Source organism: Myotis brandtii, unplaced genomic scaffold (assembly GCF_000412655.1).
Source record: "Myotis brandtii unplaced genomic scaffold, ASM41265v1 scaffold181, whole genome shotgun sequence".
NCBI classification, from domain to species: Eukaryota; Metazoa; Chordata; class Mammalia; order Chiroptera; family Vespertilionidae; genus Myotis; species Myotis brandtii.
Window position 1 is genome coordinate 790,202 of NW_005356712.1, and position 23,434 is coordinate 813,635.

Genomic DNA, 23,434 nt, shown 5'->3' on the forward strand with positions numbered 1-23,434 from the left:
ACGCAGCCTGCTGTTCAGTCGTTTGGTCATCCCTCACTACCCCCCCTGCCGGCCTTGTTGCCCCACTCAGCCTGTTCGGTCGTCCATTCGGTTGTTTCGGATGTGACGGTCTCTTAGGCTTTTAGTATATAGATGGCATTATTTGTTCTTTCATTAGTATATGTGACCTTTTGTTTGGCCTATTTTATATACTGGGTACATTTTTATAGTTTAAATCATTTATATTCTGATTATTTTCACCTAACAAAAATATTTTCCACAATCATCTTCATACTAATTTTTAGTACTAGTAATTTGGTATTTCTTTGTGGTACTGTCTTATTCCACTCTTGTTGGACATGTGGGTTGTTAAGGTAGCCATCTTTTTATGTTCTTTTGCTTTGGTTGAATTATACAAGTTAAATATTCAAAACTTGAAATACTTCGGCAGAGAGTATAAACTGGCTTTTAGTATATAGTGCTGTATTGTTTTGCAGGCAGGTTATACCAATTTAGGATCATGCATGTTTTGTTTTATTTTATTTTATTTTAAAATATATTTTATTGCATTTTTTACAGAGAGGAATAGAGAGTTAGAAACATGGATGAGAGAGAAACATCGATCAGCTGCCTCCTGCACACCCCCTACTGGGGATGTGCCCACAACCAAGGTACATGCCCTTGACCGGAATCGAACCTGGGACCCTTGAGTCCGCAGGCCGACGCTCTATCCACTGAGCCAAACCAGTTAGGGCGGATCATGCATGTTTTAAACAAAATTTATGCTTATAAATGCACCACAGAATTTTATCAATGGAAAAGATTTCTCTGGTGAACTTCTTTGTTTTACAAATGAGGAAACTGAAGCTCAACAAGATGAGGTAACTTGATAAAGATTACACAACTCATTTGGTGACTAAGTCTGGTTTGGGACCCAGTTGTTAGGGTGTTGGTCCCAGTACATTATGTCTTTTATATTTTAGTAATATATTTCTGCAAAAAAGTAAATTGTGATGCCTTTAATTATACACTTAAATTGCCCTCATTGAAAAAGTTTAGAAGTGTTTTCTCCTGTTTTCTGAAAAAAATTATATAAACTTGTATTTCTTCTTTAAATATATGATAGAACTCACCAGTGAAGCCATCTAAAGTCTGGCTTTTTGTGGAAAAATTCTTCGTTGTTTTTTTCATGTTTTGTTCACTACTTTCTTTTTCTTCTTATTATTAAGTACTGGCAAGGAGCCCTAGCCAGTTTGGCTCAGTGGATAGAGCGCTGGCCTGTATACTGAGGGTCCTGGGTTCAGTTCCCATCATGGGCACGTACCTCAGTTGCAGGCTCCTCTCTGGGTTGCCGTGCAGGAGGCAGCCCATCGATGATTCTTTCTCATCATTGATGTTTCTCTCTCTCTCTCTCCCCCCCTCTCCTTTCCTCTCTGAAATTAATAAAAATATATTTTTTAAAAGTACTGGTAAGGATGTTTTTCTTTTTGTGGTAAAATAAACATAAAATGAAATTTACCATTTTATTCATTTTTAAGAATAAAGTTCAGTAGCAGGTACAAGGTTTTAAAAACACATTATTGTCTCTCTTTTTATTTTAACCATTCTGATACTAGGGTGTGGAATGATTTCTCTGTGGCTTCGATTGCATTTCTCTCATAACCGGGATTAGGATGCTGAGAAGCTATTAAGCATCTTTTCATGTGCTTATTGGCCACGTAATTTTTCCAGTTTGTTTCACCTTTTATCCCCCTCCCCCAAAGTATTGATAAGGTGTGTTTTTTAAAAAACAACAGCACAGGTTTATAGAGATATAATGTGCCTACCATTAAGTTCTTCCATATAAAGTGTACAATTCAGGGGTTTCAGAATATTACTAAGTTGTGTAAACATCACCATAATCCAATTTTAGGACATTTTCATCATCCCAAAAGAAATCGTGTACCCATTAGTAGTCATTCCCCTCCCCTCTCCCCCTACTCTAGGTAACCATTAATCTTTAACTTTCTGTCTCTCGAGATTTGCCTGTCTTCTTTTTTAACATAGGTGTTTAAAGCAGCAAATTTCCCCCTAAGCACTGCTTTAACCGCATCCTCTAAATGTTATATTTTAATTTCATTCAAGTCAAGATGTTTTCTAACTTTCCTGGTGATTTTTTTTTCTTTTGATGTATGGTTTTTTAAATTACTTTCCAAATATTTAAGGGTATTTCAGAATTCTCTCTGCTGTTGAAAGGAATTTCAACCACCTAATTCAATTTCGTTGTGGTAAGAGACATACTTTTAATGATTTCAATCCTTTTAAATTTGTTGAGGCTTGTTTTAGCATACAATCCATCCAGGAGGCTGTTCATGTGCAGTTCGAAAAATCAGCCTTCGACAGAGTTGAATGCAGTGGATGACATCATTTGGTTTGTGTTTTAGAAAGGTTGTTCTGGGTTGTGTATGGGAAATAGATTGTTGTGTCACAAGGAAACCTGGGAGAGACTGTTGCCCTACTACAGGCAACAAATGATGATGGCTTTAACCAGGATAATAGTGGCGGGATGAGGTATCAGAAGGTTAAGGATGAGATTGCTGAGGGGATGGATATAGTTGGTATGAGAGAGAAGTCAGGAATGACTCCCAAGGTTTATGGCCTAAACACCTGGACCCAAAGATGGTGCCACTTTTGAGCTGGAAAGCTCCATAAGAAAAGCAGATAATAAAATACTGGATAAGACATTTGTGAAGTGGACTGCTATTTCCCACCAGGCTTTCACATCTCTGAGTACAGAGGGGAAATGATATCAAGTAACACTAGATTCTAAAAGCCAAAGCACATCCTTGATCTAGGAGTCCTTATGTTTACCATCCCTTACTGAGCTTTGCTAGATTTCCTATATTACTTAAAGCTGACACCCATCTCTCTTTAACCTTCCAGCTGTTCAGAAACAAAATAGCATAATTACTCATTTTAGTAGTAAGTTCCCAAAGAGTTTGACAGACCTACAGGAGAGCATTGAGAGAGGGAGAGGGAGAGAAAAATAACTGGATATATATCCCGGTGACTATAGTTAATAATAATGTATTATATACTTGAAATCTGCTAAGAAAGTAGATCTTACTAATAAGTGTTCTGACCGCAAACAAAAGGCAACTAATGGAGGTAGTGGATATGTTAATTCATTTGATTGTGGTAATTATTTCACATTGTATACATATATAAAGACATGTTGTGTACCTTAAATATACAGATGCTCCTTGACTTATGATGGGGTTACATCCTTACAAACCCATCGTAAGTTGAAAATATTGTATATCAAAAATGAATTGAATACACCTAACCTACTGAACATCATAGCTTTACCTAGCCTACCTTCAGTGTGCTCAGAACACTTAAACATTAGCCTACAGTTAGGCAGAATCATCTAACACAAAGCCTGTTTTGTAATAAAGCGTTAAATATCTCATGTAACTAAATACTGTACTGCAAGCGAAAACAGGGTGGTTGTATGGGTATTTGCCATTAATACACAGTTGAAAATGCGCTGGGCCAGGGTGGCTGAAGCGTTGCTGGGTGATGGGGGTGTGACAGCACCAGGGTCATCCCTGTCTTTCTCTTCTGATGAGGCTGGAGAAGAGCTGGTTTCTACTGAATGTGTTTCACTTTTGCACATTGTGAAGTTGAAAATTGTCATGTTGAACCACCATAAAGTTGGAAACCATCTGTACACAATTTTTTGTCAAAAATAATCTTTAAACAAAAATTAAAGATAGTTTCCAGGTTGTGGTACAGGGAGAAAGATTCCCTGGGTGAGGAGGCGGAGCTGAGGCAGCTAGAGCTAGTAAGTCAGAATACAAAAAAGAAGAAAGCTTACAAAGAGAAACTCCGAGATCTGCAGAGGGACCCTTTGAGCATTGATCAGTGTGGATTGGTGCTACATGCGAGGAAATGAGCTAAGACTGAGGAAAGAACAATGTGAAAGAACTAAAAGGAAAAGTACCTGTTCCCTCCAGCAAGATTGGAAAAAACTTAGGATTGATGTGGCATTGGGTAAGGAATTCAAAAAGGTCCCGCTTCAGTGGTAGGAGATAATTACCCTAGACTGAACACTGCTTCAGACCTGCCTAATAAATCATAAAGCAGGACCTGAACAAATTAAACTATTTCCAGGTAACTAACAGCATCCCAGAACAGAGCTTAAGAAGATCTATAATACTATAAAAATATCAAGCAGCCAATAGGAATATAAAAATATTGAGATAAGGTAAAATTCACAAAGTCTGGCATATAAGCAAAGATTGCCAGGTAGCAAAGAGAAAGGAAAACATAACCAATAATGAGAATAATCAATCAAAACCAACCCAGAGCTGACACAGATGTTAGAATTAACAGAGAAGTACATCAGAACAGGCAGTATAATTACATATGTATAAAAAGTTAGCTAGATACTCTAAACTACCCAAATCAAACTTATGGAAATGAAAATAATATCTCAGATAAATACATTAGATGGGATTAACATCAGTCATTACAGAAGAAAAGATTCATGAAGTTGAAGATACAACAAAAACTACAAAATAAAATAGAGAAAAAGTGAAAAAAAATTGTTAATGAAAAGAACATCCAACAGCAACCTCCAGCAGCCTAATGTGTGAGTAACTGGAGTCTCTGAGAGGAAAGGAAGGGAGGAGCAGGAACGAGCCTGAAGGAGGAATGGCCACGCCCTGGCTGGTGGCTCGGTTGGTTGGGGCATCGAACCATTTGGTTGTGGGTTTGGTTTCTGGCCAGGCACATGCCTGGGTTGCGGGTTTCATCCCTGGTCAGGATGAGTCAGAAGGCATCCAGTTGATGTTTTGCTCTCACATTGATGGTTCTCTTTCCCTCTCCCTTCCTCTCTCTCTAAGATCAATTTTAAAAAAGAAAGAATGGCTAAAATTTTTTCACACTTGAAGAAAACTATAACCCACAGATCTAAGAAGCCCTACTCCAGGCATAAGAAACAGGAAGAAATTGCTCAAAACCAGTGATAAAATTGAAAACCAAAAAGCAGCCAGCAGGGCCAGGGGGCAGATATGTTCCGTACATAGGAATAAAAATAAGAATGGACATCCGATTTCTCATTGAATTCAAGTACAAGTGAGAAGACAGTGGAACAACACCTTTAAAGTACAGAAAGAAAAATTGTCAACATAGAATCCTATAGCAAAAGTATCTTCTAAAAATGAAGACAAGGTAAGATATTTTCAGGTATACAAAACTTGGAAGAATTCATTACCAACTCTCACTACAAGAAATGTTAATGGATGGACTTCAAGCAGATTAAAAATGGTATCAGTTGGAAATCTGGAGCTACACACACAAAAAAATGAAGATCAAGAAATGGTAATTACATTGATAAACATAAAAGGGTTTTTTTTTTAACCTAAAATTGTTTAAAAGATAATTGTATAAACAAAAATATATCATGGAGTTTATAGCACAACATGTAAAATGCCTGGCAGTAATAGTACAAAGGTTGGAAGGGGGAAAAATAAATGTAACCATTGTAAGATTTTATACTGTCCATGAAGTAGTATACTATAACTGTGGGTTAGAAATGTATACTATAAACTTTAGCAACCACTAAAATAAAAGAACAAAGAGTTATAGCTAATAAGACAACAAAGAAGATAAAACAGAATCATAAAAAAAAATAACTGTATTAATCCAAAAGAAGGCAGGTAAAAAAGGGAACCAAAAAAAAAAAAAAGGACAAATAGAAAACAAATAACAACATGATAATATAATCATAGCAATAATTACATTAAATGAAACTGGCCTAAACACCCCCCAATTAAAAGGTAGGGATTATCAGATTGAATTAAAAAGCAAGATCCAATCACTGCTATAGATATAAAGCCAGAAAAAATACTTAGAGTGAAAGATTGAGAAAAGATAACCTTGCTTATACTCATCAAAAGGAAGCTGGAGTGGCTATATTAATATCAGACAAGGCAACTTCCACAGCAAGAAATATTACTACAAAGAAGGTTGTTTAATGATAAAGGGATCAATTATGCACCAAGATGCAATAATCGTAAATGTTTAAACATCTATTAAAATACCTTAAATACATGAAGCAAAAGCTAATAGAACCGCAAAGAGAAATAAATCCATAAATGTAGCTGAAGATTTCAACACTCCCCCACCCCACCAATAATGAATAGAACAAATGGTCAGAAAATCAGCAATACTATAATGGCTTGAACAAATCCAAGGTCACAAAGATTTACCCCCATGTTTTCGTCTAAGAGTTTTATAGTTTTAGCTCTCAAATTCTTTAAATTTAAATTAGTTAAAATTAAATAACATGTAGAATTCAGTACCTCAGTGCACTCCCACATTTCAGGTGCTCGTGTGGCTAATGTCACCACATTGGTCAGTGTAGATGCAGAACATTTCCAGAATATTTCCATCAACACAGGAAGTTCTTTTGGACACACAAACACCCTCAAATCCCTTTAAAAGAACATAGAAAATGAACTAAGCACTTGAACAGGTAGTTCACAAAGAAATAAATAAGTGGGCAAGCTCATATACATAAAATTGTTCAGATTTAAAGAAGTCTGAATTGAAACAGGTGGCATTTTTAGTCCCCAATACTGACAAACTTCCTTCAGGTCTTGACTCATTAGTCACACCAATGAAGCCTTCCCTGCCCGCCCTATTAAAACTTCAAGCCTAACCTCTCCATTTCCTGCCCTTTTTCCTTAGCTCTTACCATCAGTAGGCCATGTGCTTAACATACTTTTCTTGTTTATTGTCAGTCTCTCCCTCTTTACATGTAAAGCCTGTTTTACTCACTATTTATTGTCCTTCCAGTATCTGGAACAGTCCCAGATACAATAGAAACTCAGATATTGGTTGTTGAGAAAGCTGACAAGGTATAGAGAAACAAGTACTTTCATAGCCTGCTACCGAGTAAATCGGTCCAACCATTCTGGAAGTAGTTGTGTAGTATGTAAAAGTCTCAAAATTGTGCTTGCCCTTTGACCCGACATTTCTCCCTCTAGGTATTTATCACATACGGAAGTAATTAAGGGTGTGCTAGAAGATTCAGCCACAGTGGAACGCTTTTAAAACTCTTGAACTCTGACATATTGGAAGGAATGTAGATTGTTTTTGAAATGTGGCAAGAACTATTTTGCAGAATTGGTCAAAAGAGACCTTCCTTTCTCTCCTGATACCTTAGCTTTTAAAAATACTGTTTTGTTACTGACTTTTTAAACCTACTTCTTCCTAAAGCAAAACTAAAACTGACCTATCCAATTTTTCCACAGGTCCCTTAATATGGACTTTGAAAATCAAGATAAAGAGAAAGACAGTAACAGTTCTTCGGGGTCTTTCGGTGGCAACAGCAGCAATAATAGTAAGGCGCCTTATGTCAGTTAACTTTCATGCCTGTCGTCGCTTCTTGATTATTTCTGTAACCCAGTTCATCCACTGGGTTCAAGATGTACGTTCGCTGTAACAGAATCTAATCTGTATGGTATAATTTGTTAAGTTATTATGTTTTGAATCTGAGCTACTGATTTCCTGTGTGCTGCTTCTAACTCACGCCTAAAAGCTTGCTGTTGGGGTTCTTTATCTTCCCAAAGATAAGCAAGATAGATGACTATCTGCCCGTTTATGACTTCATTTCAGTATTTTGTTGAGGCTGATAATTTTGTTAGTAAATCATAAATTCATTCCGTGACTCTTAAGATAGCTACTTGAAGTACTTGTAAAAACTAAGTACTGTATCTTCTGAATTTAAAATCCTATAAGAATACTTGTTTAAAAAATACACAGAAGTGTGGTATATGGCAAATGCTCAGCAGCAGTATTCATAATAGCCAAAAAGTAGAAACAACTCACAGATCCATAAGATAGTGAATGGATTAACAAAATATGGCCTGTTTATCCATAATATACATGAAATGCTGTTCAGCATTGAAAAGAATGAAGTACATGCTGTACTATGGATGGAACTCAAAACACCGTGTTAAGTAAAAGAAGCCAGGCAGAAAAAAATACATATTGTATGAGTCATTTATATGAAATTTCCAAAAAGGCAAATACATAGAGACAGAAGGTAGATTAGTGGTTGCCTGGGCCTAGGGATGAGAATAATAAACTAACCTGGCATGAGGAAATCTTCTTGAGTTGATGAAAGTGTTCTAAAATTATTTTATGGGGATGGTTTCACACTTTGGTAAATTTACCACAAAAAATGAATTATACACTTAAACGAGTGAATTTTATAAATTGTACTTCAATATAGTGATAGAAAATTGGTAATCCTATCTAATAAAGAGGTAATATGCAAATTGACCATCACTCCAACAAACAAGAAGGCCAGCAGGGGAGGGCAGTTGTGGGTGATCAGGCCAGCAGGAGAGAGCAGTTGGGAGGGACCAGGCCTGCATGGGAGGGCAGTTGGGGGGGGACCTGGCCTGCAAGGGAGGGCAGTTGGGGCAGACCTGGCCTGCAAGGGAGGGCAGTTGGGGGGGGGGGACCTGGCACCGGGCCTGCAAGGGAGGGCAGGCAGTTGGGGGGGACTGGGTCGGCAGGGGAGAACAGTTGGGGGGAACCGGGCCGGCAGGGGAGGGCAGTTGGGGCAGACCTGGCCTGCAAGGGAGGGCAGTTGGGAGGGACCAGGCCTGCAGGGAAGGACAGTTAGGGGCGACCAGGCTGGCAGGGGAGGGCAGTTAGGGGCTATCGGCCGGCAGGGGAGTAGTTAGGCATTGATCAGGCTGGCAGGGGAGTGGTTAGAGGGTGAGGGTGATCAGGCTGGCAGGCAGAGCGGTTAGGGGCAATCAGGCAGGCAGGCGAGCAGTTGGGAGCCAGCAGTGCTTCCTCGAGGGGTCCCAGATTGGAGAGGGTACAGGCTGGGCTGAGGGACACCCTCCCCCCCATGCAATAATTTTGTGTACTGGGCCTCTAGTGTTTATTATAAAAAGAAAATGAATTAGCAATAAGGAGATTTGGTTTGATAATATTAAGAGATTGGTATTGGATATCTACTATGCATTTGGCATTCTCTGAAGTATATTGAAAGATGCAAAAATGTAAGAGCTGGTTCCCAAGCTGTCCCAGGGGCACTGTGGGCAAAATCATTTCCAAAGGGTGATAAATGCTAAGACAGACATAGCAAACACCGCTTCCCATCTGATACCTACAGTAGATACTTCTGACCCTTAACATAGCCTCAGAATCCTTCTGAACAAGCACTTACCAGCAACAGATCAAAGGAAATACTAGAGGTGAAGTCATTTTGACATGTATATACAAAGAGAGTAAAGAGAGCCCAGCTGGTATTGCTCAGTGGTTTAAGTGTAGACCCATGAACCAAGAGGTCCCGGTTCTATTCCCACGGGTTGTGGGCTCAGTCCCCGGTGTAGGGCATGCTGGGGGCAGCCAATCGATGATTCTCTCTCATCATTGAGGTTTCTGTCTCTCCTCCTTCCTCTCTGAAATCAATAAGAATATATTTTTTAAAGAAAGCGTAAAGAGAAAGGCAAGTCAGGGTGAGCAACAGTGAATCAGATTAGTGAGGGACTCTTTTTCCTAGAAAAGGTGAGTTTGACTTGAAACAGTGAACTTGGGATTGGTGGAGAAGTCGTTCCAGGTGGGAAGGACATAACAACAGGCACAGAGAGAGCAAGTATGACCTACAGGTTAACATCACCATTGAGTAAGGAGGAAATACTAGGGATCGAATATAAAGTTAGATTGAAATATCATGGAGGATCTTAGAGGTTAAATTGGAGATCACTTAATAGCTCAGCTCGGCCCGTTTGAAATGAATAAAACTAAAAAAAAAAAAAGACCGTACCCTTTTATGTAATGATGTTTACTTTGAATTTATATTAGTTCACACAAACACTCCATCCATGCTTTTGTTCTGGCCCTCCGGTCCAGTTTAAGAACCCATTGTGGCCCTCGAGTCAAAAAGTTTGCCCACCCCTGTAATAGCTACTTCAGTTTCTCTAGTTATTGTAATATCCCACCAATGAAATTATACTTGCCCAGTTTTCACCCAGTTAAATGTGTTGTCCCCAGTAATATAAAGTGTGCATGATAAATGCAGTGAGTAGAATCATTTAAGTATGAGTCTTTTCTTAAACTTATAACATAGATCCTCGTAGGAGGTAGAATGCCATACCAGTAAATTACCAGGAACCAGGTAAAACCCAGTGTCAAGATCTGATTTTCAGGTTAAATTATTAGTAGCTTGCTATCTATCAACATTGTAAGCCAAATCACTTTATACTAGTACTCTTTTTAAAAAAATATATATTTTATTGATTTTTTACAGAGAGGAAGGGAGAGGGATACAGAGTTAGAAACATCGATGAGAGAGAAACACCAATCAGCTGCCTCCTGCACACTCCCCACTGGGGATGTGCCCGCAACCAAGGTACATGCCCTTGACCGGAACCGAACCTGGGACGCTTGAGTCCGCAGGCCGACGCTCTATCCACTGAGCCAAACCGGTTAGGGCTATACTAGTACTCTTGAAACTCTTTTAAAAATCCTGTGTTATATAGCATATATGCAAATGATGTACTTACACCAGATTATAAATCTGTTCTACATTGCATCACAGAAACCTAAGAGAAATAAAATTAAGTACAATTTTATCCTCAAATAAATAAGTGGTTAAGTTAGTCCATATAGTGGAAAGAAGATATCTGCAACATCAGTTTTTAATTTCTCATTAACCAGCATGTAAAAAACAGGAAATGGTTGTTTAAATGGTCATTTTCTTAAGTCTACCTCCTATGTTATGCTGAATTATCCTCAACAAATATGTTTCTTCAGTGCCTAATCTGGGCCATGGATACCAAAAAGAAAAGCACAGATTAAGCTAGAATGCAGTCCACACTCCACATAATGAAAGAAATGACCATTGTAGAGAAGGCCAGTACTTGATTATGGAGCATGACACCATTCCAGACTTTGATTTTTTCTTTGATCAAAAATCAAAGAAATGATAGCCTGAAAGATGAACAGAGAAATGGAAGAGATTGGGTAGGTGCTAAACAGGTTGAAGTCACAAATGAGCAGCAGTGTAGAACTGGGGGGAAGCTTATAAGAAAAGGATTTAGTGTTGAAATTTTGGCAAGAGCCCTGGCCAGGGCCCCTCAGTTGGTGGGACATTGTCCCATGCAATGAAAGATTGCTAGTTTGATTCCCCGTCAGGGCACATGCCCTGGATTAGGGCTCCATCTCCAGTAGGGGGCGTGCAGGAGGCAGTCAAGATTGGTGTTTCCCTCTCCCTTCCTCTCTCTAAAAATCAATTTAAAAATCTTTAGAAAAACAGATTTTGGCAAGAATGTTCTGAACCGTTTGAAGGAGAAAGTGAATGGTAGAAAGAGGTTTCTTAAAGGTTGTAGTTGCCTACTCCCAAAATAAATAAGAATCAAGACATCAAAATGAGTGAACGACAGCTAGGCATAACAGCATGGATATTTCTCACAATGTTGAGTGGAAGAAGCCAGACACAAAAAAATACATATTACGTAATTCCATGTATATAATAAGTTTAAAAAGGCAAGATAAATACATAGTATTTTAAGGTGCATGCTTGGGTAGAAAACATATAAAGTAAAGCAAAGAAGAAAGACTCATGAAAGGCAGCTAACCCTTTGGAGGCAAGAGAGAGATTAGTGACGAGGAGGGCACAAGAAAGACTTCGGAGGTTGGCAAGGTTCTGTTTCTTGGCCTGGAAGAAATTAGCTATGTGATGATTCACTGTGCTCCTCACATTTGTTTCATATTCTTCTCTGTACGGGTGCTGTGTTTTACAATATAAAGAGTTAGAAAGGAGAGGGAGCGGTCCCTCAGGGTCCTCTAATTTTCCCTCCTCTTGCTCTTTCTCATCACTACGCCTGCCCCAAGAAGTCTATATAAAGATTTTTACCCCTGGCACATCAGTCCTTCATTTAATTAGTATTAAGTGGGGGGTTTTTAAGTGTCCCTCCCTTCCCATTATCTAATAAATTGAAGTCCTTTACTAGGTTTTCCATGTAATTTATTTTAACTACGAGGATTGATGGAAACATACAGTTGGAATTCTCTTCATTAAGAAGGACATACATCTTTATCTCCCCATCTACACTCTAAACTTTGTAAGATCTGGAAATGACTTTTTAAAATTCCTCATGTTACCTACTAGATAATAGGTGTTCAGTAAATACTTGGTTAAAAGCATGCTTCTCTCATGGAGGTACAAAATCAATAACTTTCTTCACAATTATCAGCAATACACTGTGTATTGCTTGATGTCTGCTAATTATATGACCAGACATATAATTAGCCTGTAGCCATGTTCACTGAATGCTAAACATGTCTCTGTACATAATTTGTAATTCTAACACCAGGCATTTTTCTTTTGTTGATGTTGGCTTTAAATACAATGCAGCTGCACTTAAGTCCTCCCAATTATGGCTGCTCTGTTTGCTTTGCTGTTTTGTTTTGATGTCCCTGGATTTTGGCTAAAATTGTTAATTACTAGCTCCTTTCCCTTCAGGACCATTTTCTACAGCCCTTTAGAAAGTGCGGTATTGAAGTTGTGTACACTGTATTAGGCAGCATATTGTTGGCAACTAAAGGGGCTTAACTTGTCGTGTGACACTGCTGTTTGGTAAGCTCTCTTGGGCACCCTTCCTTAAAACTAACGGTGGGAGCAGTGTCTAACACCCAAGTTAAAAATCTCTGCTTTCAAAAAAGAAAAAACTGCATTCAGTCTAATTCAAGAAAGGTTCTTTGTATTCAGTTTTGCGTTTTAATTGCAGAATGAATTTCTAAAATTTAGATTTATTATAAACAAATACTTCTCATGCCTGACTTACTAAACAGTGTTTGTTCTAGCCAGCCATTTAATTTTTCTGTTCATATTTTAAACGAATATAATTAACCTGTAGGCTATATGATGCTTCATTTTACAGAAAAGGGGGTGTATTTTAAGATTTATAGATTTTTAAAAGACTTGTTTTTACCTTATAATAAAAATTATTCATTTGAGAAACCATTATTTTCTGTTGTGAAAGGCACCTGAAATTTGTAGTTTCCTCTAGTTCTTTGAACTATTGTAGAACACTAAAAAAAACCCCACAAAACTAAGTGAAATATAGTTAGAGATTTCATAGAATTTTGTCTTATAAATGTCCATAAGCTACCCCCTTCCCCAACCCCACCAAATGATCCATAGGCTATAGTGAGTTACAGCATCCACCTCTTCAAAAGATCATTTCTGTTTGTCATTTTTTTTTTTTATTGATTTCAGAGAGGAAGGGAAAGAGAGATAGAAACATCAATGATGAGAAAGAATCATTGATGGGCTGCCTCCCGTATGCCACTTACTGGGGATTGAGCCCACAACCTGGACATGTGCCCTGACTGGGAATTGAACCCAGGACCCTTCAGTCCACAGGCCGACGCTCTACCCACTGAGCCAAACTGGCTGGGGATATTTATTTATTTATTTATTTTATTGATTTCAGAGAGGAAGGAAGAGGGAGAGAGAGAAACATCAGTGATGAGAGAGAATCATTGATTGGCTGCCTCTTGCACACCCCCTACTGGGGATGGAGCCTGCAACCCTGGCATGTGCCCTTGACTGGAATGGAACCCAGGACCTTCAGTCTGAGCTCAATCCACTAAGCCAAACCGGCTAGGGCTTCTGTTTGTCTTGACATATAGATCACTCTTCCTAAATTGAATTACTCTATTCCTAAGTGAATTATTTGACTCATCTACCCAGCTAATAAGCAGTTTTTTTTTGTAGAAATATTTAATATTTTATTTCACCAAAATCCCTAAATAATGTTCTTAGGGACGGGTAAGTTTACCGAAGAACAATTTTTTTAAATAATATATTTTACTGATTTTTTTTCAGAGAGGAAGGGAGAGAGATAGAGAGTTAGAAACATCGATGAGAGAGAAACATCGATCAGCTGCCTCCTGCACACCTCCTACTGGGGATGTGCCCGCAACCCAGGTACATGCCCTTGACCGGAATCGAACCAGGGACCTTTCAGTCCGCAGGCCGACGCTGTATCCACTGAGCCAAACCGGTTTCAGCCCGAAGAACAATTTTTAAATGTTGGTTGCTAATTGCAACCCTTTGTGTCTAGTTATGTTCATCCTGGGTTTGAGGCTGGGCATTGTAATTTTTTCTAAACTCCCCAAGGTGATTCTGATGATCAGCCAAGAACAGAGAACCACGGTGCTAAATACTATTTGTTCCTTAAAATGTTCCCACAAGATTTTTCTAATCTGCTGTTTTCAGATGTTTTGTTCTCTCCCTTTCCCCACCCCCAAAGTCAGTCCTCAACTATTAGCAACAGTGAGGAAGTGTTATTAACATCAGCACATTAAACCCACGGATGATGAGAAATAATTTTAGTCAGTGGGTTTAAACTACCTTTTACCAAGCCTATACACAAGACCCCAAATGCACTCAAATTGACAACTCTGAATGTTTACTACCTTCGAATGTTCTTGATTTCGTTTCTATTTTGTTTTTGGCACCCTGTCACCCAGATGGTTAGCACCTTAGTTCAACAAGTATTTTTTGAGCAGCTACTATAATGAAGGCATTCTGAGGAGAGCAAGTAGTTTATGGTCTCATCGGGCAAGAAAGATTTAGGAGGCCTACAGAATCTGTATCTTATATACTAGTCCCTAGAACTGTCTGCATTCTAATAAGTTAATGTATCTAAAGTACATGACATGCTGTACATTAATATGTTCCCTTTTCTCTCTTTTAGGTATCCAAACTATTGACTCTACCCAGGCCCTGTTCCTTCCAATTGGAGCATCTGTCTCTCTCCTAGTTATGTTCTTCTTCTTTGACTCAGTTCAAGTAGTTTTTACAATATGTACAGCAGGTAAATTAATTTCTGTCTATTCTTAACATTAACCTAAAAGGAAATGTGTTCACCATTTTTTATCATCATTCAAAAGTTAAGATTTATACACTATGCCATTCATCAAGTTTTTCTTCATAAGTCTGGCTTTTCCTCCTCTAACCCCTCCTTGAACCACTTGAGACACATATTTCAAACCTGCCAACATATCTGAACAAAAGGCCAGGGGTTGAAACCTGGTGAGCTTTATGACACCAGAGCAGATCACTTTGGCTATGGCTCCTTGTCTGGTAGCTTACTAGAAACCATTTTGGCTGAGTGGTCATTGGCAACCCTGACTGATGTTTCCACAGATAGAAACATTGATATCTAATCAAGGTAATTCAACTGTCAGCTCTCTGATCAGTTTTTAAGCTAAGCAGTGATGGAAATGTATAATATATGAACAAAATGCTAGATTTGTTAGGAGTTAACCCCCTCACCTGATATTTATCTTTTCTTGTTGAGATAGAAGAGAATGAGAAAATCTACCTATGCTTCCCCTACTCTGTTCAAATCAGGCACTTAAAAAAAAAAAAAAAGCTTATCTGTGCGATGCTAAAGGGAAATACTTTTCTTCTCTGGTTAATTTGATTGTATCTATTTGCTGAGAAAAGTATTCTGGGAAATGATTAAGTTTCCATAAGTCATGCCATTTTTTATAATGGAAAAATAAATCATACACAACAAAATTTAACTATACATTTTCTCTCTGTAGTTCTTGCAACGATAGCTTTTGCTTTTCTTCTTCTCCCGATGTGCCAGTATTTAACAAGACCCTGTTCACCTCAGAACAAGTAAGTTCGGGATTTCCCCTAAGTTATAAACTTGTGTGTTTTTTTTCACACTTGCTAGCATTATTAGGAGCCTAAAATTTTTTTTTTAATTTTATTGATTGATGAGAGAGAGATTTGTTCCACTTATTTGTTCATTCATTGGTTGCTTCTTGTATGTGCTCTGACCGTGGTTAGAACCCACAACCTTTGCATATTGAGCTAGCTGGCCAGGGCCAGGTCTAAATTTCTTGGTCCTGTATTTTCTGGAGCTCACACATGCTAGAAAACTGGGAAGTGAGATGTTTGATTTTTAAAATTGGAAGATAGTAGCACTTCCTTTTGCACCTTCTCATAGCAAAGGAAATATAAACAAATCCTAGGAAGTCAGAGTCGTCGTAATATGCTTCCTGCTTAGCTTATTGAAAGATGAGAATTTTCCTTTTAAAGCAACACTTTCATTCTTTTACTAGTGAGTGAGTGGGATCTGAAAATAGTGGTTGACTCTGACATTCTTTGCCTTTTATCTTTGGTGACCTAGAATCACTTAGGTTTAATCCCATTGTTCACACCTTAACCCCTACAGCTGTTGCTCCATGGAAACAGAAGTCTCCTGTTGACGGAGATGCTGTGTGCACTTGGGAAACTATCACTTGAGGCAGCTGATATTCCCAGGAATTAGTGATAATCAGATAGATTTATTATCTTATAGTATTAAATCATCTTTGCTAAATGAATTGAATTAGTAACGTTCCTAAATATTTTCCTCATACAATAGAATTTTCCCTGTACTTAGAATCTTCAAAGATTGATGTTGTCACTTTAAATTTCTAAAAACCCATGTTGATAATTTGGGATAAAAAGTACATTATCAGCCCTGGCCGGTTTGTCTCAGTGGATAGAGTGAGTGTTGGGCTGCCGACTGAAGGGTCCCGGGTTTGATTCCGGTCAAGGGCACATGCCTGGGCTGCGGGCTCAATCCCCCGTAGGGGGCACGCAGGAGGCAGCCCATCAATGATTCTCTCTCATCGATATTTCTCTCTCCCTCTCCCTTCCTCTCTGAAATCAATAAAAATATATATATTTTTAAAAGTACATTATCAGATGGGTTCAGACTCTGGTTTACTCTAAAGAGGTTTGGGTATTTTTATATCAGGGATCTCGTTATTTGCCTCCTACTCTAATATGGCCCTAATGAACCCTGATCATGAAGAGAGCTTGGTTAGTGAATAACATTTATTGCCCATTAGTCCAGTAAATGTCATGTGTTCCAGGATTTCCTTTGGCTGCTGTGGACGTTTCACTGCTGCTGAGCTGCTATCATTCTCTCTGTCTGTCATGCTTGTCCTCATCTGGGTTCTCACTGGCCATTGGCTTCTCATGGATGGTGAGTAACTAACATGTGAGAAGTTAAAATTCCAATTTAGTTTATAAGTAGTTACATTGGGTCCCCCCTTCCTCTGCTGTCCATGTATTAGTCATACTACTTTTGATTACCATGGATATTAGGTATCCAAAGGTAGTGTTACTGAGGTTTTTTTTATTATTTTTACCCACATTTTAAAGATTTTTTAAGAAGAGCTTTTTTGAGGTATAATTCACATACATACCACATATAACTTACCTATTTAAAGTGTATGATTCAGTGGTTTTTAGTATAATCACAGAGTTGTACAACCATCACTACAGTTGATTTTAGTGCATTTTTATCACCCACCCTCTAAAACAGCGGTCGCCACTGGTGGTCCGTGCGGTCTGGAAGTTGGCGACTGCTGCTCTAAACACATCCCCAGCAGCAGTTACTGTCCCATCCCCCCACCCAGGCCAGTCACCCACTGGTCTACCTTGTGTCTCTGAATTTGCCTCTTCTGGACAGTTCAGAACCAAGGATGTCCTTCTGCTCATGGTCAAATTGGATAGAATTTAACAAAAAGGATTTTAAACTCTATTTTCCCCCCCCCTGTAGTCCGGAATCAATAACATAGTCTTAATAGAGAAGAAATTTTAAACCTAAGGGAAACTAAAATCTTATTCTTCTATTTTAAGAGATTTTTTTCTCTCATAACTTATTTTAACCAGTGGAAGGATTTGAAATTTATATGTACCAAATTAACTAGTGAAAAAACTCTAAGAAGCTGCATATTAACAGGGAAGAAACTATAGAGTGGATTGTAAGCTCTGTAAAATTATATTTGAATGGCATATGTTATTTTAATCAAAGGTGATAATTACAGAAAAAGTACTTTTTTAAAAAACATACAGAATATATGATATACTTATTTTACTTATTTTTAAATATGTTTTTTGCTTAAGAAGATAAAATTATAGTGATGGAGAATAGATAAGTGATTATGTGGAGAGAAGAGTTTGAATATAAAGAAATAGCACAGGGATTTTATTGGGGTGGTACAGCTGTTCCACACACTGCGTGTGGTGGTAGTTCTATAAATCTGTTAGAATTCGCAGAATCATACATCTAAAGAACAACTCTCAATTTTACTGTTTGATAACGTTAAAAATTTTAAACATATATATTTGTAACTATATAAATACATCATTTGTTTGTATATATTTGTTGTCATAGTTATTAAAAAAATTTTTTTTTTGAGTGCCTACCATATACCAAATATTCAAAGTCAAAAGCGGTTCCCTGAGGTTACAGGTCAGGTTAACCTTTAGACTTGCATCCAGTCTTTAATGACGCAGAATGGGAAGACCGGGTCAAAATCACCAGTGCCTGCTCCCTGCTGTGATTCACCTTGGCTGATTTCTGACAACTTTGGTCTTGTTTTAGCACCAGACATTGCCATATAAAAAATATTCACTGTGATCATTTGCTTCAGAAATTCGGTGCCCAGGTTGCATTGGTTAAACTACCCTTGTGAACAAGTATAGAGTTTTCCCTCAAAAAAAAAAAGCGGGGGTGGAGGGGAGCCTTTGAGCTTTTTAATTGTTTTTCAGATTAATGATTAGTGTGTGTTTTCTCCTATTATAGGAAATGTAGCTTTCTAGCCATGGTCTTTAACGTTCTCAAATATGTTTTTCTCTGATGGAGAAATTATCTTTCCAGACTTTTCTGCAGCATCAGAAATCTTCTGGTAGGCAGTGATTTGGTGGTAGTTTTTTTAAATGAGTGTTTCTTAATTAAAGCCTATTCTTTGAAGTTAATTTAGAGTGAAAACAGAATGGTAAATGTGGTTGTTTTAGGGCTAGGCATGATGTATATTTTCAGGGTTATACTAAGAAGCATTAATATTAAGAAGAAATTTAACAGTTTTCTTGAACTAAATCTAGAGCTTTTTTTAATCTACTCTGTTTCATCTGGTAAATTAACCTTTTAAATTTGGGGAAGCTTGAAGGGTTTGACCAATAGGTGGTGTGGCGTGTTAGCGAAAAGCTGATGAATCTGGTGCCCACATACCTAGTGTTCAAGAGTCGCTTGACCAGGATCACAGTCTGCATCCCCTGACCAGTTCAGAGACTAGAAGAGTCTTCACAGATGTCTAGCCAGCCCTTCACTCTACAGCACTTGCCTCTAAGCTGTGATTGGAAAATGTTTAGTGTCAGAAATCTAGAAATTAGTTTTTTTGTTTTAAGATACTAGACTCTAAGTGCCAGAGTCTTAGAGTCTAGTCGCAGGGGAGGGCAAACTTTTTGACTCGAGGGCCACAATGGGTTCTTAAACTGGACCGGAGGGCCGGAACAAAAGCATGGATGGAGTGTTTGTGTGAACTAATATAAATTCAAAGTAAACATCATTACATAAAAGGGTACGGTCTTTTTTTTTTTTAGTTTTATTCATTTCAAACGGGCCGTAGTTTGCCCACGGCTGGTCTAGTGTCTAGAGATCTTAGAAGCAAGACTGCTTAAGACCTTATAAGTCACATAATCCTTTTCAAGAACATTTAAGCTCAGTTTGGTGTCATTGTCTTTGTCCTTCGCCTTCTGGTTGTGGAAGACAAGGTAATAGTAGAGATTATATCAATAATAAATTGAAAGTAATTATAACGAAGTAGCTAAGATTAATAATTTACTTCCTAACACTGCTGCTTCATTTACATTTAACCAGAAGGTAAGTTTGTTGGTGAAACTATCAGGGAGTCTTGGAGCTTCTCAAGCAGCATGGAGCAAGGGAAGGCATCATTTCTCTTCATTTGGGCTGGGAAAAGCCCTTAGGACAGCGGTTCTCAACCTGTGGGTCGCGACCCCTTTGGCGGTCGAACGACCCTTTCACAGGGGTCACCTAAGACCATCCTGCATATCACATATTTACATTACGATTCATAACAGTAGCAACATTACAGTTATGAAGTAGTAACGAAAATAATTTTATGGTTGGGTCACAACATGAGGAACTGTATTTAAAGGGCCAGAAGGTTGAGAACCACTGCCTTAGGAGAAAGGAAGATGGTTCAGAGTTACATGAATGAAAGAATGAAGAAAAAGAGAGGCAAACTAGATGAAGAGTTGTTTCAGTGGTAAGACATAGCTGGTAGCAATATTCATTTGGGTTTAGGAGTGATATTCATTCAAAAGACTTATATTAAGAACCTTCTCTGAAGTGCTCAAAAGGGATGCTTTCTGCCTCTTCAAACATGGAACTTCAAGGACAGTGGGGAGACTTGGTTGGCATGGAAAGAGGTTATTGCTCACTGGAGAGGAGGAGAGGTTGAAGAATAGGAATAGCCCTGCCGGTGTGGCTCTGGTTGAGCTTCAACCCATGAACCAGGAGGTCACGGTTCGATTCCTGGTCAGGGCACATGCCCGGGTTGTGAGCTCGATCCCCCGCAGGGGCCATGCAGGAGGCAGCCAATCAATGATTCTCTCTCATCATTGATTCTCTCTCATCATTGATGTTTCTGTTTCTCCCTCTCCTTCCTGTCTCTCAAATCAATTATTTTTAAAAAAGAAAGAAAAGAATAGAAATACAGGGAGATGGACCCTGTGGCCAAGCCTGTGTGCACAGCACTGTTCTGTGTGAGCTGTGCCTGAGGGTGCATGGCTGTGTCATAGACTTGATCCCCTCAGAGGAGGGAGCCTGGGGGCCTTCGGGCAGGACATGATGTGAACTGATTTTTACAATGGCCGTGAAGAGGACTGGGAGAGGAAGTGTGGGGAAGCGAGACCAAGGTTTGCAGTAACAATAAGGACTCACACCACACAATGGCTCCCAAGTGAGGTACATAAATGAAAGACGTGATAAACTGAAAATGAACTCAGAGTTTCTTGTTTGGAAGCTTAGAGATAGAATGACATTGTCTAGAGCAGCGATTTTTAACTGGTGTGCTGCGAGAATGTTTAAAACATGCAATACCTGACTGTTAGGGGCACGGACCTCTTTTCCCTTAGATTGTCAAATTAAAAAATGGCAACAGCCAACACAACAATAGCTGTCCAGTGTGAGGTAATCAAAATTATACCTATTTTTCTTGTCAGATTGGCAAAAAAAAAAATATTTTTTGGTGTGCTGCAGAATTTTAGTAATTAGTTTATGGGTGCCATGAGATGAAACGTTGGAAAATCGCTGGTCTAGAGTCATGGAAAATTCTGTCACTGAGCAGTTGTCTTGTCAATGCTTGGTTTGACCTAGGTAAGTAGGTTTAGCATAAGATGAGTGATTAGGCATTGAGTGATGCTTAGAGACCTGTCAAGGTTCCCGCTGGTTTAGGATTAAGTGATTGAATGGTCAGTTGAATAGGAAAGTTCTGAATGGACCAGTCACCTGCATGTGTTAGAGGCAGATACATTGAACCTTGGGGGCCTGCCCTTTTGCTTGTCTGCCCAGTGGGCTCCCGTACCCTCTGTCAATTACCAGCAGACGGTCCTCTGACCCTCACCGCCCACCGCAGGTCTTCATTCTTCCTTTGTTCCCTTGATGCTTTCCACTCCATGTACTCACTTGTAAGTTCCTGAAAAGATCACCGTCACTGCGGCCAGCATTCCTAGTTTGGTCTGGTCTCTGGTCATTAGTTCCCAGCCTCTGTCCAGGGGCTCCCTTCCTCACTGACCACTCCTGCTCCTCGGGCCAGCAGAGCTTATGCTGCCAGATTATTTATTGACAGCACAGACAAACCTCGTTATTAAAAAATTAGTGGGGGACGATTATAAGGGGCTCTTAAGTACATTTCTTCACGCCTTAAACATATTTCAGCTTGCAACTTGAAAAGTTTCCATCTTTGCAAAGCCTAATTGACTAGCACAGTCCGTTATATTCCTTTGAAATGGCATGAATTGGCATATATTTTACCAGTTTGGTTCTGAAGGAGACCCTAGTAAAATGGCATCTAGATTATTATAAAGTCAGGCATTAGGTCTTCATTACCTCTCTCCAAAATACCCACTGGAGCCAGGTGAATGCCTGATCATAAAAATGACAGGAGGAATAGAGATAGTTTTTCTTCCTAATTTTACTGTTTTTCCAACCCTTCCCTGTTGTCGGGATGGGAATTACTTTTCTCTTCTGTTTATGCGACGCCACCTAAAGTGGGAACTCATTAAATATTGTTGAATTGCTGTGTCCTGGGTATGCCCGACTGTTACACGTGATGCCTCGTTTTATTACGTTTCACTTTATTGGGCTTCACAGATACTGCATTTTTCACAAACTGAAGGCGGACCCTCCGCTAGCAAAAAGAGAATGACCCTTTATTGTGATACTCACTTTATTGTGGTAGTCTAGTCTGCGACCAAACCCATAATGCCTCTCAGCTATGCCTGTATCTGCCCACTTTGTTACATACATTGACAATTTAACGAATTTTTTTAAATGATACACACCTGTAATATGGCTTTACTCACTTTTCTTAGACTAATTTGGAATTTGAAGCTGATAGAACATAATTTTTCATTTATTCAGCAAATATTTGTTGAATGTCTACTCTGTCAGTTGCTGGGGATCCAGAGGAACAGATAAGCCATGGTTTCTGTTACTAGGAGCACACAGCTTAGGGAATAAACTACGTGTGTATAAATAATGATACTATTGTAAATGGATGCAAAGAAAACAGCAACTTCATCTGGCCAGGTCAGGAAGGCTTTCTGTCCTGGCCTCTTAAGAACGAGGATGAATTTTCCAGGGAAGAAGCCCAGGTCAGGGCCCTGTGAGCAGAGCATGAAAGAACATGGTGTGTGTTGAACAGTGCATCACATTCGAGTGGCCTCGGAGCAGCAGGAAGTGCACACTGTGGGCAAGGGCTGCACAGTGGAGAGTGCCCTCCTGTTCCTTCCTGCAGGGCCTGGCCGAGCAGTTCTCCTGGCATCCACTTCAGGGAGAACCCACAGGAATCTGTAGGAGGGAGAGAACTGGAGGCAAGGAGAGACCATTCATCTGCCAGGCCGTCCTAGACTCCAGGGATAGGATGGGAGCTTTGCCCTCGAGGACCTTACATTTTAGTTGTGAGGAGAGAGAATTTTAAAAAGATACATCATGTACCAGATTTTGAGAGGTGCAAGGATAGAGGAATGAATTGCTGGAACAGTGTCCCTGAGTAAATGAAAGGGGATGCCATAGAGGCTGAGTTAACTTGAAAGCAAGGAGCAAGGATGATGAATCTGCAGTGATGGGGGAGGTAGAAGCCAGAAGGCCCAGGCTGAGCCTGTCTTGGAGCTTCATCAAAACAGAACCTCCTGGGTCCTATAGTGTGAGAGAAGGGATTTCCCCAAATACCAGCAGGTCACAACGGGCTGACGTGGGCACTTTTGCACTGTAGGGTGTACATTCTTAGACCAGAGCTGAAGGCTGCCTGATTTTTGAGGGGACTT

At 39.2% G+C, this 23,434-nt stretch overlaps 1 protein-coding gene across 8 annotated transcripts in view; it reads left to right on the forward strand.

Annotated features, from left to right (window-relative positions):
* SPPL3 (signal peptide peptidase like 3) overlaps positions 1–23,434 on the forward strand; it is a 62,619-nt gene that overhangs the window by 27,271 nt on the left and 11,914 nt on the right. For 3 of the 8 annotated variants that reach the window (XM_014537673.1, XM_014537677.1, XM_014537672.1), the window contains 5 exons: positions 783–860; positions 7,284–7,372; positions 14,763–14,882; positions 15,619–15,697; positions 16,948–17,060. In XM_014537673.1, coding sequence (XP_014393159.1) covers positions 783–860; positions 7,284–7,372; positions 14,763–14,882; positions 15,619–15,697; positions 16,948–17,060 — 479 coding nt within the window. Of the gene's footprint in view, positions 1–476; positions 506–745; positions 861–2,203; positions 2,247–7,283; positions 7,373–14,762; positions 14,883–15,618; positions 15,698–16,947; positions 17,061–23,434 lie in introns of those variants that run through there. The other 5 variants (XM_014537676.1, XM_014537675.1, XM_014537678.1 and 2 more) reach the window with 4 other exon arrangements.